Source organism: Macaca mulatta, chromosome 4 (genome assembly GCF_049350105.2).
Source record: "Macaca mulatta isolate MMU2019108-1 chromosome 4, T2T-MMU8v2.0, whole genome shotgun sequence".
NCBI classification, from domain to species: Eukaryota; Metazoa; Chordata; class Mammalia; order Primates; family Cercopithecidae; genus Macaca; species Macaca mulatta.
Genome location: NC_133409.1, coordinates 139,445,797 through 139,458,627, shown reverse-complemented (window position 1 = coordinate 139,458,627; position 12,831 = coordinate 139,445,797). Strand labels below are relative to the sequence as shown.

The following is a 12,831-nucleotide window of genomic DNA, read 5'->3' as shown; positions in this document are numbered from 1 at the left end:
TTGCATTTAATGATTACAGAGTTTCAGTTGGGAAAGATGAAAACGTTCTGGAGATGGATGGTGGTGCTGGTTGCACAACAATATGAATGTACTTAATGCTACAGAACATTAGACTTTGAAGTGGTTAACGTGGTCATTTTTATGTTATATATATTTTACCACACTGAAAAAGAAAAAACAATTTTATTTTTTAAAGTTTCACTCTGTCGGCTGGGTGCGGTGGCTCAAGCCTGTAATCCCAGCACTTTGGGAGGCCGAGACGGGCGGATCACGAGGTCAGGAGATCAAGACCATCCTGGCTAACACGGTGAAACCCCGTCTCTACTGAAAAATACAAAAAACTAGCCAGGCGAGGTGGCGGGCCCCTGTAGTCCCAGCTACTCGGGAAGCTGAGGCAGGAGAATGGTGGGAACCCAGGAGGCGGAGCTTGCAGTGAGCTGAGATCCGGCCACTGTACTCCAGCCTGGGTGACAGAGCGAGACTCCGTCTCAAAAAAAAAAAAAGTTTCATTCTGTCATCCAGGCTTGAGTGCACTGGCACAGTCACAGCTTATCCTCCTGGGCTCAAGCAATCCTCCCGCCTCAGCTTCCCAAGTAGCTGGGACTATAGGCACGTGCCACCACACCCAGCTAATTTTTGTATTTTTAGTAGAGAAGGGCTTTTGCCATATTGCCTAGGCTGGTCTCGAACTCCTGGGCTCAAGTACTCTTCCCGCCTCAGCCTCCCAAAGTGCAGGGATTACAGGCATGAGCACCTGGCCAAAAAAAGTTTTTTTTATTTTTGTTTTTTTTTTAATTTATTTTTTTATTTTTTTGAGACGGAGTCTCATTCTGTTGCCCAGGCTGGAGTGCAGTGGTGCAATCTCGGCTCACTGCAAGCTCCGCCTCCCAGGTTCACGCCATTCTCCTGCCTCAGCCTTCCGAGTAGCTGGGACTACAGGCGCCTGAGTAGCTGGGACTACAGGCGCCCGCCACCACACCCGGCTAATTTTTTGTATTTTTAGTAGAGACGGGGTTTCACTGTGTTAGCCAGGATGGTCTCGATTTCCTGACCTCGTGATCCGCCCATCTCGGCCTCCCAAAGTGGTAGGATTACAGATGTGAGCCACCGCGCCTGGCAAAAAAAAAATTTTATTTTTAATATGAGTGTTCTAGCTCTAGATAATGTTAGCTTGGCATTAATATAGATTAATATAGACTAGTTTTTCTAGAGTATCCAAATTAGTAAGGTAATGATGTTTATAGCCACAAATCTTAATATATTTAAGCATTCTTGCTTTTAGAGAATATTTTCCTGATTTTAAAAGTTATAGGCAAAATAGTATTTCTTCAGATTTCTTTTGATGAAGTAAGTATGTTAGGTCAAAAATATTATTTTCCTCTTATTGGCTATGGAGGGGAAAAAATTCTGGTTTTAACCCTTTAAAAGTAAACGTGTTTTGTGTTTTTTCCCCCTCTGTTTATATTAAAGTTGGTGCCATAACAGTGAAGTTAAAAGATATCTAGAAGGTGAAAGAGATGCTATAAGGTAAGTTAAAGATCCTCAAAAACTTGATTGGGGTGGGAGAAAGGGTGGAATCAGGATATAAGTGCTGTATTCCTTCAGAAACTGACTTCTCACGCCTTCAGTGGTTCCAAAAGGTTGAGATATGTTGCCTTCATATTTTCTTCTTAATCTAATGAGAAGAGTCTATCAAAGTCAGAATTATGAACATAAATATACTACATTCTTGGCAGAGAAAGCAAATAACAAAGTTATTATATTTTAGCAAATAAAGTTATGTATATTATATATATATATATTTGCTTTAAAAAATATAACACATCTCCTAGGTTTTTCTTAGCTCTATTTTTTTCTGTCTTTCATTATGGGAAAACTCTTCAGAAGTGTGAAGAGCAAAATAATGAGGCTCCACATACTTGTCATTCACCTTCAATAACTATCAGTCAAATCATGGCCAGTCATTTCTTATCATTATTTTTCCTTCATTTCTTTTTACATTAATTCTATTCTGATTCTGTAGTAAAGTGTGCTCTACCAGATCCTAACAAGATGTGTCTCAACTGTTATTGTACAGGTTGCACATCTCTAATCCAGAAATCTGAACTTTGGAATGTCCCTATGAGCATTCCTTTTAAGCATCATGTTGGCACTCACAAAGTTTCAAATTACGGAGCATTTCAGATTTCAGGTTTTAACATTAGAGATAGTCAACTTGGATTAACAGTTGAGATGCATTTGTTATGATCTGGTAGAGCATGCTTTACTACAGAATCCAAACAGAAGTAATACAAATATTCCAAACTCTAAAGAAATTCAAAACCCAAAGCACTTCTGGTCCCAAGCATCTCAGATAAGGGATACTCAACCTATATCTCTTAGTTCTGGTAAATACACTGTCCATAAAAGTCAGAAGACTAGAGATTATCTGTCCTGTTTGTTTGCTTTTACACATCCGGAAATAACACTCCAATTTTATTAGGTTGGACCACATGAAATGTCCGTTTATAAGTCAAAAATGGTTGAATATCCAATTTCATGTGATTGCACCCTGATGTCAGAAAACTCTTAATAAATGGAACAGTAATCCTCAACCAGAAGTATACATCAGAATAACCTTGGGAACTTGAAAAAATACTCAGGCCACTACCTACTGAATCTAATTTCTCTAAAGTTAAAGCCCTAGCATGTCTATCGCCTCAAAATTCCCCCAAGTGATTTTGATACGATTAAGAACTACTGTCTAAAATAATCCCCCCTTCCGTTTAACTCCATTTCTTGTCTTGGCAATAGGTAAAGTAGTGAAAGGCCACACCGTGTTACCCGGGCTAGGCAGGTATGTGCACATGGAAGTGCCTCGTAGTATAATATGACCTAAATTAATGGAGCTTTTTTTTAATTTTTCCCTTTTTTTCCAGATATCCAAGAGAATCTAACAAATTAATAAACCTTCCAGAGGATTACAGCAGCCTCATTAATCAAGCATCCAATTTCTCGTAAGTTTTGCTGTTAGCATTGAACATCCCTGCCACTGGAAACACCTCTCTACAAAGAATTTGAAGGATTTTGTTGTTGTTCTTTGTTTTGTTTGGGTAGAGAAATCATATTTTAGTACTTTATGAGAGGAGGGAGAGAAAAAAGGGAAAAAAGAAGAAACTTGACCAGGCTCAGTGGCTCACACCTGTAATCTGAGCACTTTGGGAGACCGAGGTGGGTGGATCACCTGAGGTCAGAAGATCCAGCCTGGCCAACTTGGTGAAACCCTGTCTCTACTAAAAATACAGAATTATCTGGGCGTGGTGGCAGGCACCTGTAATCGCAGCTACTCGGGAGGCTGAGGCGGGAGAATCACTTGAACCCGGGAGGCGGAGGTTGTAGTGAGCCAAGATCGAGCAATTGCACTCCAGCCTGGGTGACAAAAGCAAAACTCTGTCTCAAAAAAAAGAATAACATCTGTAGTACTCTATACTACGTAACTTATAAAAGCATCATTTCACTGTGTTTCAGAATAAGACATGGAATGGGAGTAGGAGGAGCAAGTTCGATTCATGAATGTTTAATAATTGCACCTAAAGTAATAACAGCCCTTAGTAATTTTTTTTTTTTTTTTTTTTTTTTTGAGACCAAGCCTCACTCTATCACCCAGGATGGAGTGCAGTGGTGCCACCTTGGCTCACTGCAACCTCCGCCTCCCAGATTCTAGTGATTCTCGTACCTCAGCCTCCTGAGTAACTGGGATTACAGGCACGTTCCACAAGGCCCAGCTAATTTTTTTTGTATTTTTAGTATCACCTCGGCCTCCCAAAGTGCTGGAATTACAGGCGTGAGCCACTATGCCAGCAGTAATTTTTAATATAGTATCAAATATTTAACATACAAGCAGCATAAAGAATAATAGGGGAGGCTGAGGTGGGAGTATCACTTGAGCCCAGGAGTTGGAGGCTGCGGTTAGTCATGATCGTGCCACTGCACTCTAGCCTGGGTGACAGCGAGACCTTGTCTCAAAAAGAAGAATATAATAATGTAAGAGCTTAAACATTACCTAGACAGTTGAAGCTCCCCAGCTGTCTCTTCTCTGTTGCCTCTTCCTCCTCCCTCTGAAGATACCTACTATTCTAAATGGAATATTAAGCATTCTATTCCTATACATTAACCATAATAGGTTTATGTTCCTAAACAGCATATATTGTTATTTTGCATGTTTTTATTTTTTACTCTTTTTTTTTTTTTTGAGACAGAGTGTCACTCTGTTGCCCAGGCTGGAGTACAGTGGTGTGATCTTGGCTCACAGCAACCTTCACCTCCCAGGTTCAAGTGATTCTCCTGTCTCAGCCTCCCAAGTAGTTAGGACTACAGGTGCGCGCCACCATGCCTGGCTAATTTTTATATTTTTAGTAGAGACGGAGTTTCACCATCTTGGTCAGGCTGGTCTCAAACTCGTGACCTCAGTTGATCCACCCACCTTTGCCTCCCAAAGTGCTGGGGTTACAGGCGTGAGCCACTGCACCCAGCTGATTTTGCATTCATTCAGCATTGTTTCTAAGATTTATCTGCATTGACATGTATAACTTTATTGATTTTTCACTGCTCTACAGTATTTTATTATATGGCAGTGGCACCATTTGTCTTTTTCTTCTATTGATGATTTTATTTATTTTTTTCTCCAGTTATTGATTCTTTTGAGTGTTTCCAGTACATGGTCTCTGTATATATGTGCAAGGTGTTTCCTATTCCTGATTCTAGGAATAAATTTGCATAGACTGTAGGATATACGCTGCTTTGGCTTTACTTGATATTGCAGAATTCTTTTCTGGGCTGGTGTTTTCTTCACTAGCTTTTTAGCCACTCTTTAGATCAATGACTTGTGGGTTTTTTATCCCTTGGAGGTGCCCCAAATCAGGTGGTGATAAGAGCAGAGCCCCAACTCTGTGCCTTGTGTGTGGATCTCTGCTGTGCTCCCAGAGTTACTGCTGCCAGACTGAGCTGGAAGGGGAGGATGTAGGAGCCTGCACAGCTCACACCTACTCCTGTGGCTCTGGAGTGGGCATCTTCCTGAGGTAAGGACCTGCAGGGGCTTTTTGGCTTTGGATCTGCCTCAGTATCTGACTGTTAGGGTGTCACAGGAAGCTATTGCATTGCCAGGAATTTTGAGAGCACTGTTCTGTGTTTGATTCATTCCAGAAACATGGAGCTCCTCGTCTCCTCACATCTCACATTTGGCCCGTGCCAACTCTGTGTTGGTTCTTTTATTGTCACCATTCCCACTCCTCTTCCCCCAACCATAGGCGACAGTTCTGTACTACTTTCTTCACGTCTCCCGCTAACATGAAACCTCTGATTTTGTGTACAAATCCAGTCAGAATTACTTTCTGTTGTGTCCTCATGTCCTCATGGCTTTTGGATTTTACCTCCATTCGTACATATTATCACAACTCTACATGCCAGCTTGTGATTAGTGACTACTATGTACTAGGCATTGAGAATGCAATAGTCCGCAGTGCAAAGATCTCTGCCCTCATGGATGGAGCTCGTTTTCTAATGAGAGAGAGGACAAGCAAGACTGACAAGAATTTAGATAGTGACACATGCTAAGGAGAAAAAATAAAGCAGGGAGGGGAATATGAAATGGCAGCTGTGGAGCTAAATTTGAGATTTAATTTTAGTAGATCAGGGAAGGCTTCCTAAGAACATGACTTCTGAGTAAAGCCCTAAAGAAGCGGGAGAACATTCTACTCAGAACATTCTGCACAGTTCCTGGGGTAGAAATATGCCTGCCTGCTCAAGGCAAGGAGGCTCGTGTCACTGGAGTGCTGTGCACAGGTGAGAGAATCCAGGGCCTGCTGTGTGCTGGTGACATCTCTGGGCGAGGTGGAAGCCATTCCAGGGTTTGAAGCAGAGGTGTGACATGAGTGTGGGCTCCTCTGGAGCTTAGGTTGTATCCGCAGCTTAGTCATCCCCCCAGGACCTTGACAATTTCGTATACATATTGGGTCCTCAATAAATATGTTTAATTGCACTGAACTGTTAATGCCAGAAAAATGCAAATCTCTCAAAGGAATCAGGGGCCACAAATTTGTCTCGATTCAACCTATTTCCTAGTTTGTGCACATTTTTTAATGGATAACTTCCTCATAATAGTGGTTTAAATAGCAGTACTATAAGACTTCATTCTATTTGGAACTGAATACAAACGTTGGTTACTAATGTATAAATGTATAACGTTTGGATGATCTCTCTACAGAGTACGGGAATGTCAGGTGCTATTTTTAGCCGGGAAAACCAAAGGCTGTTTTTATTCTCCTCCTTACCTTGATGACTATGGGGAGACTGACCAGGGACTCAGGTAAGAACCCATCCTAGTCAGCTGACTCAGGGCCCGCAGCACCCTTCAGGATGTGTTGACGTCCTGAGGGTGGAGGGCTGAGGTGGTTCTGGAAGAGGTGGCTGTGTTATCAGTGGAGTCTTCCAGCAAGGGTGCCCTGGCAGCCTGGTGTGGTGGTCTTTTCCCAGCCTTCAGAATGCCATGAGGAACATCAGGATAGGTAAGGGAAGAGAATAGGACAGAGTACAGCTTTATTCCATTTATCACTCCAAAGAACTGTTTGAACTGCCATATGGCATCCCAGCTCAGAGCACTCCAGGGATGGCCCACTCTGACTTGTGTGGCCTTGTATAGAGGAGGCCTAGTGTTTGAGAAAATCTTAATTGCTAACAAATGTGCTTATTATACTAAAATCTTGGGGACAAAGATTTAAAACATAGAACAACATAACAATATTTGAGGCTAAGTTACTTCTACTCTGGTAGCTTTAGTGTATTGTAAGCTAACAATTCCCTTCCCCCAAGCACTACTAAAGAACTTCTTTTAGACCATCTCTTTTGTCTAAAGGAGATAGAAGTTTTAACCTCCATAGATATGCCTGTCCAGCCTTGAGTAGCAGATGTTGAAGGCCTAGAAACCCAAGCAAGGTAAGTAGATGAGCTGCCCCAGGCGCTGGACTGCAAGGCTCTGCCCATGTGCCACCCAGTGATGGTGTCCCCTACTGTTCTCAGCATGGGCTGTTAGAGGAGGAGAGTCTGGTTAGTGAGTGAGAGGATGGCTGTGCTCAGAAACAGGAGCAGAGGTACCTGGCTCAGGGCACTGGTCCCAGGCAGGAACCCACCAAAGCTTGCACTTGTGTTTAAATTGGACCTGGAAGTTACTCTCAGTTGATTGCTTCACTGAGAGTGTGGCTGAAAGATTGCATCTGGGGAACGTTTCTTTTCTTTTCTCTTTTCTTTTCTTTTCTTTTCTTATCTTCGCGCTCTTAGTAAAATCTATGAGGAACATTTTTACTCGTATAATTCTTTCACCCTCTCCTCTGCCCCCTTTCCTTTTTACGTGTTACCAACAAAATGGACAATGAATTGGTAGTTTTAGCCTCTCAACCCAGACCCTCCTGATCCCCCGCAACCTCTATTCCCTCACCTCATTCTGAGTAAGTGTGGTTTGTGTATCTTTCCCTCCTCTTTCAGCATTTATTCCCTTTTACCTGCTCTTGGCAAACAGAGCTAGTATTTTTGTTAATAGCCACAGTCAGCTGCCACACAGAAATGTTGCAGGGAGTCTAAAACCAATAACTTGTAACCTAGCCTAAGTCAGGAAGGGTTGGGTTATAATGGAATAAACAGAACACATTCTGAGTGACATGTGTCTTCTCTTTCTAGACGGGGAAATCCTTTACATTTATGCAAAGAGCGATTCAAGAAGATTCAGAAGCTCTGGCACCAACACAGTGTCACAGAGGAAATTGGACATGCACAGGAAGCCAATCAGACACTGGTTGGCATTGACTGGCAACATTTATAATTATTGCACCACCAAAAAACAGAAACTTGGATTTTTTTAGCCCAGTTGGCTTTTTAAGAAAGAAAGAAGTTCTGCTGAATTTGGAAATAAATTCTTTATTTAAACTTTCCTTCCCAGTTTTATAGTTTCTGGTTCTGAGGACTGATGAAAATCATCTTCCATCAGCAGATTTTCTTGCACTGTTTGCTGTGCCCCTCAAATATAACGTCTTGGGTTTTAAGATCGAGCAAGGAGCTTCTTTTCCTAGATTGGATCCCAGCCCCTTTGTGGGGGTCTGACTGCATAGTCCCAGCCATTATGTGATATTTCACGTTATTGATGATAGTGAACTGTGGGTCTGAAGCTGATTCAACGGAGACAGGAAACAAAGTCTCTGTGGTCTGTTGGGTCATACTTCCTGGTTTCACTGAGTGGCCCAACACTGGGACTGGGTTGGTGTCCCCTCCGCTGACAGGACCTACTCCTAGGAGCAGAGTGGTTGATTGTGAAGGCAGTGTTCCCTTCTCTCCGTTGACTAGGAGAGAGCTGGGGGACACGCATGCGGAAGAAGCCCGTGGGGAGAAGGTGGCTTGCTAGTGTGCTGGCTGGTTTTTCAGGGCTGTTGGAGGGTTTTTTTTTTTTTTTCTTCTTTTTTTTATGGCAAGACTTTGGGCTTTGAGAAAACTCACTTAAAGGGCTTTCCAAAAACTTAGGGTGATCTTAAAAATTAGGATATTCTTTTAGAATTAGGAAGAAAAATTAGGATATTCTAAAAGAGTATGGATTAAAAATTTAGGATATTCTTTGAGAATATCCTAATATCCAGATGAGAAGCCTTCATTCATAAGATCTGGTTGTTTGGGCTGTGGCTGACATAATTGATGTTTATTTTGGCCTCTGTCACATCCAGTTTCTTTAGCTTTTAAGGTAAGCTTCTTTTGGCTGTTTTTCAGATGTTCACCAAGCTTAAGTTTAAAATAGTAGGTATTCTAAAAGAATATTCTAATTTTCTTATCTGTATTCTTTTAGAATATCCTAATGTTTCAGACAGTAATATTCTCTTGTTATTTCTAAGGCTAAATTGGCAGAGTATATCATCTAAAGTCAAACACTAAAGAAGGTGAGAACCCACTCCCACCCAGCCAGCATTTCCTGGAACAGACAAGCTGCTGCTTCCTTGCTGGCTCACTTAGTGCATTCCTGGGATGGTCTGGCACCCAGGCTTTTTATTCTTTTTGAAGATTGTTCTTACTGAGGTGCCTTCCTAGAACAAGAGCCACTTACAAAATGGCTTATAATTATGATGTACCACACAACTACTATTGTTTGATGTATGATTGCTGAGAGCTTGAATACATGCAGAGAGTGACTGAAGACTTAGTAGAGGAATAAATTCTGAGCCTGTCTAAGGTGGGGCTAAGGAACAAGTGAATAATAAGAGGCTCTTGGATTTTTTTAACCAATGCAAGTGACCCTTTCAATCAGTTTTCTTTGGATTACAAGTTTTGTTCCACTCAGCTACCAGTCAACTAAGCACTGTTCCACAATATAGCAGGAAGGAGGTCAGAAATCCGGACCTGAGGCTAAAATAAGTGAGGATATAGAAGCCACATTCCTCTCCAAGGTAGTGTGTGAAAGAACCGCCCCCTCTTGAGAGGAGGATGACCCGTCACCATTCTTGCTTGGGACTGACTCACCCAGCTGAGAGGAGAACCAACAGGAAGAAAATTCACATTTGAATCCAGCTCTCTCCCCCTTTTTCTGGCCTTCATAAGATCTGGTTGGTTGGGCTAAAGGTGGCATAATTCATGTTTATTTTGGCCTCTGTCACATCCAGTTTCTTTAGCTTTTAAGGTAAGCTTCTTTTGGCTTTTTTTCATATGTTCACCAAGCTAAAATTTAAAATAATAAGACCAGGTTTCTCTCTCTACAAGCGAATTATAAACATTTTCACCAAATCAAAACAATACTCAGCTTTCCGGCCCGACTTCCTAGGAGCCTGGAGATAGCAAAGGGTGTCTCTGGATTCCATTCTCTGAGAATATCACTGAGCCTGGGAGAAGATGACTTTACATGAAATTGCAACATACACACCTTTTTATTTTCTGGTGTTGAGGTAGTTGTCTTTCCTACCTTACAAATCACGTTAGTTTTATGATTTGTTCTGCATGTTTTATGTTTATTGTAGAAATGTTTATATAACATGCTTTCCGTATCAGGGAAAATCATATCTGTTTAATAAATTGGCTATAACTTTAATATCTGTGGACAACTTGTAAAATTTGGAATGTATCATATGTAAAAAGTTTAAAGATATCCAAATAAATGCTTTAGGTGTTGGCATTACTTTTCGTTAGCATATATCTTTCTGTTTCGTTTTACACACTTACCTGCCACAGCAGTGTGCCCCGTGTCACCTTGCTACAAATATAGTGGGATATCTGTATTAGCTTTAAATTTAAGAAGCTTATATTATTAGTGTCAATTATGGCCATTAGCCAAACTATCTTGACCTTCCCAGATAAAGTGTGATCATCATTTCAGCTGATTAATTTCATATTCATTAGCCATGACAGCGTGTGACCTTTCTGGACCATTTCGGAACTCAAATCACTGGGAAACAGGGCACTCCAAGACCTGTGTCTGGGTTTAAACTCCTGTTCATCCTCACCTGGTGATCTCAAGGTCCTTGTCCTTACATACTCCCCACTTCCTGCTTTTGAGAGAGAGATAGGAAGGCAGCTACACTGTCTTCCTAGGGGAGTCATTGTCCATGAGAATTCTGTTTTTTTGAAATCCTCTTGAGAGCATCAAACTAAAACAGCAAGGTTTCCATTGCACTCGCCCTGCCTCCTGGTCATTAACGCTGCTCCCAGCCTACTGCCTTCACTACTCTTTGTCTTTAGTTCCAGGAACTCATGAAGCCCCTTCTGACTCGTTCCTCCCTCTCTTCCTACTCTTGGTTTTGGTGGTGGTGGTTTGGTTTGGTTTTTTTTGAGAGACAGGGTCTTGCTCTGGCCCCCAGGCTGGAGTGCAGTGGCACAGCCTTGGTTCATTGCAGCCTCAACCTTCTGGGCTTGAGCAATCCTCCCACCTCAGCCTCCCCAGTAGCTGGTACTATAGGCACATGCCACCACGCCTGGCTAATTTCTGTGTTTTTTGTTTGTTTTTTGCCTTTTGTTTTTGTTTTTGGTTTTGGTTTTTTTGTAGATATGGTCACGCTGTGTTGCCCAGGCTGGTCTTGAACTCTTGGGTTCAAATGATTCTCAAGCCTCAGCCTCCCAAAATGCTAGGATTATAGGTGTGAACCACTGTGTCTGGCCTGTTCCTGCTCTTGTTTTTTAAGTCACATTTATTGAGGTATATTTTACAAACAGATTAACTTTTTAGTGTACAGTTTTATACATTTTAACAAATGCATACAGTTTAACAACCACAATCAAGAAATAGAACAATTCTGTCATCCCCAAAAGTCCCCTTTGTAGTCAGCTTCTTGCCTCATCCTGGCTTCCAGCTACCAGTGCTTTTCTCTCCCTTTGTTTTGCCTCTTCCTGAATGTTATATAAATGGAATTGTATCGTATGTAGCATTTTGAGTCTGGCTTCTCACTAAAGAAGAATGCATCTGGGTCCTCCCTGTTGTTCCTTTGGATTGCTGAGTAGCATTCCGTTGTAGACTTCTGGGCAGTTGCCAGATGAAGGGCATTTGGGTGAGTTTGGATGATTGTTTTGGTGATTGCTGCAAACATTCATGGATAGGTTTTTGTACAAACCTGAATTTTCACTTCCCTCAGGTAAATAGCTAGAAGTTGTCACTTACATCTTAATCCTCCTCTTGACGCCATCCTGAGAGCTCAGCATTCTCTAATCTCTAACTTTGCTGTTTACACTCCTCTGTGATGGACAGGATAAAATGCTGTCAGGAGTTAAGGTCTGACATGTTTTTCCCCTTCCAGCCAATCTATCCATTGTGACCTGGGAAGGCACCTCTCTCTTCCCTGGACTTTCATAGTATTCGACAGACACTTTTCTCTTCCTAACACAGTGCTGCTGCCTGCCTGCCTGCGCTGTCATTGAGAGCCATCTTTTTAGCCAGTAGTGGATGAAAAGCCCTTTCTTGGTCCACGATTGCCCCTGGCTAAGCTGCAAACATGCTGGCTTAGCATAACAGGTGCCCGAACGAGGAGGGGCAGGGGAGCGTGCAGAGCGGGCACCTAATCTTATTAACCCATATTAAGGTTACTAGGGGTTTATTTACTGGCAGCTCAGTCCTGGGCTTGAAGCATGTTGTAAAGAAGTTGTGGGTTCTGGAACTGAGGCCAAAAATTCCAGGACACAGCTTCCCAAATATTCAGGATAGTCATCACCTGTTTCTTCACTATGGAGTGAGCATTTTAAAAATGAAAGTCCTAAGGCCCTGTCTTTACCCCTCACCCCTGTCCCAGGGCTATGCTGGCAGAACTTTAAAAGCTGGCTGGGCCAGGTGCAGTGGCTCACTCCTGTAATCCCAGCACTTTGGGAGGCCAAGGCAGGCAGATCACCTAAGGACAGGAGTTCGAGACCAGCCTGGACAACATGGCGAAACCCCATCTCTACTAAAAATATAAAAATTAGCGGGGTGTGGTGGCCAATGCTGTAATCCCAGCTAGTAGGAAGGCTGAGGCAGGAGAATCACTTGAACCCAGGAGGCAGAGGTTGCAGTGAGCTGAGATCATGCCATTGCAGTCCAGCCTGGGCAACAAGAGCAAAACTCCATATTTGGAAGGAAAAAAAAAAAAAAGCTGCCTGGGTCCCTCAGGAGAACAGGATTTACAACAGCCCAACGAAAGACTGAAGTTACACACAAGCAAAAACCTGATAGTAGAGACTTCCTGGGCACTGGTAGGTGACCAAAAGGGATGGTCCAGGTTTCTCTAGCAACTACCGGCTACCTGAGAAGACCTGTTAAAATGCAGTTAACTCTAAGCCTGCTCCGAACCAATGAATGAGATATATTGTAGGGTC

General features: G+C 42.4%; 1 protein-coding gene across 10 annotated transcripts in view; it reads left to right on the top strand.

Annotated features, from left to right (window-relative positions):
• Positions 1–10,174, top strand: part of UBR2 (ubiquitin protein ligase E3 component n-recognin 2) — a 130,254-nt gene extending 120,080 nt beyond the window's left edge. For 5 of the 10 annotated variants that reach the window (XR_013416375.1, XM_015136358.3, XM_015136356.3 and 2 more), the window contains exons 43-47: positions 1,471–1,527; positions 2,919–2,996; positions 4,887–5,057; positions 6,242–6,343; positions 7,708–10,174. Coding sequence is in view for 4 of the 10 variants with exons in the window: in XM_015136358.3 (XP_014991844.3) it covers positions 1,471–1,527; positions 2,919–2,996; positions 4,887–5,057; positions 6,242–6,343; positions 7,708–7,849 (550 nt within the window). In the remaining 6 variants the exon portion in view is untranslated. The remainder of the gene's footprint in view (positions 1–1,470; positions 1,528–2,918; positions 2,997–4,886; positions 5,058–6,241; positions 6,344–7,707) is intronic. The other 5 variants (XR_013416378.1, XR_013416377.1, XR_013416376.1 and 2 more) reach the window with 1 other exon arrangement.
• The last annotated feature ends 2,657 nt before the right edge of the window (positions 10,175–12,831 follow it).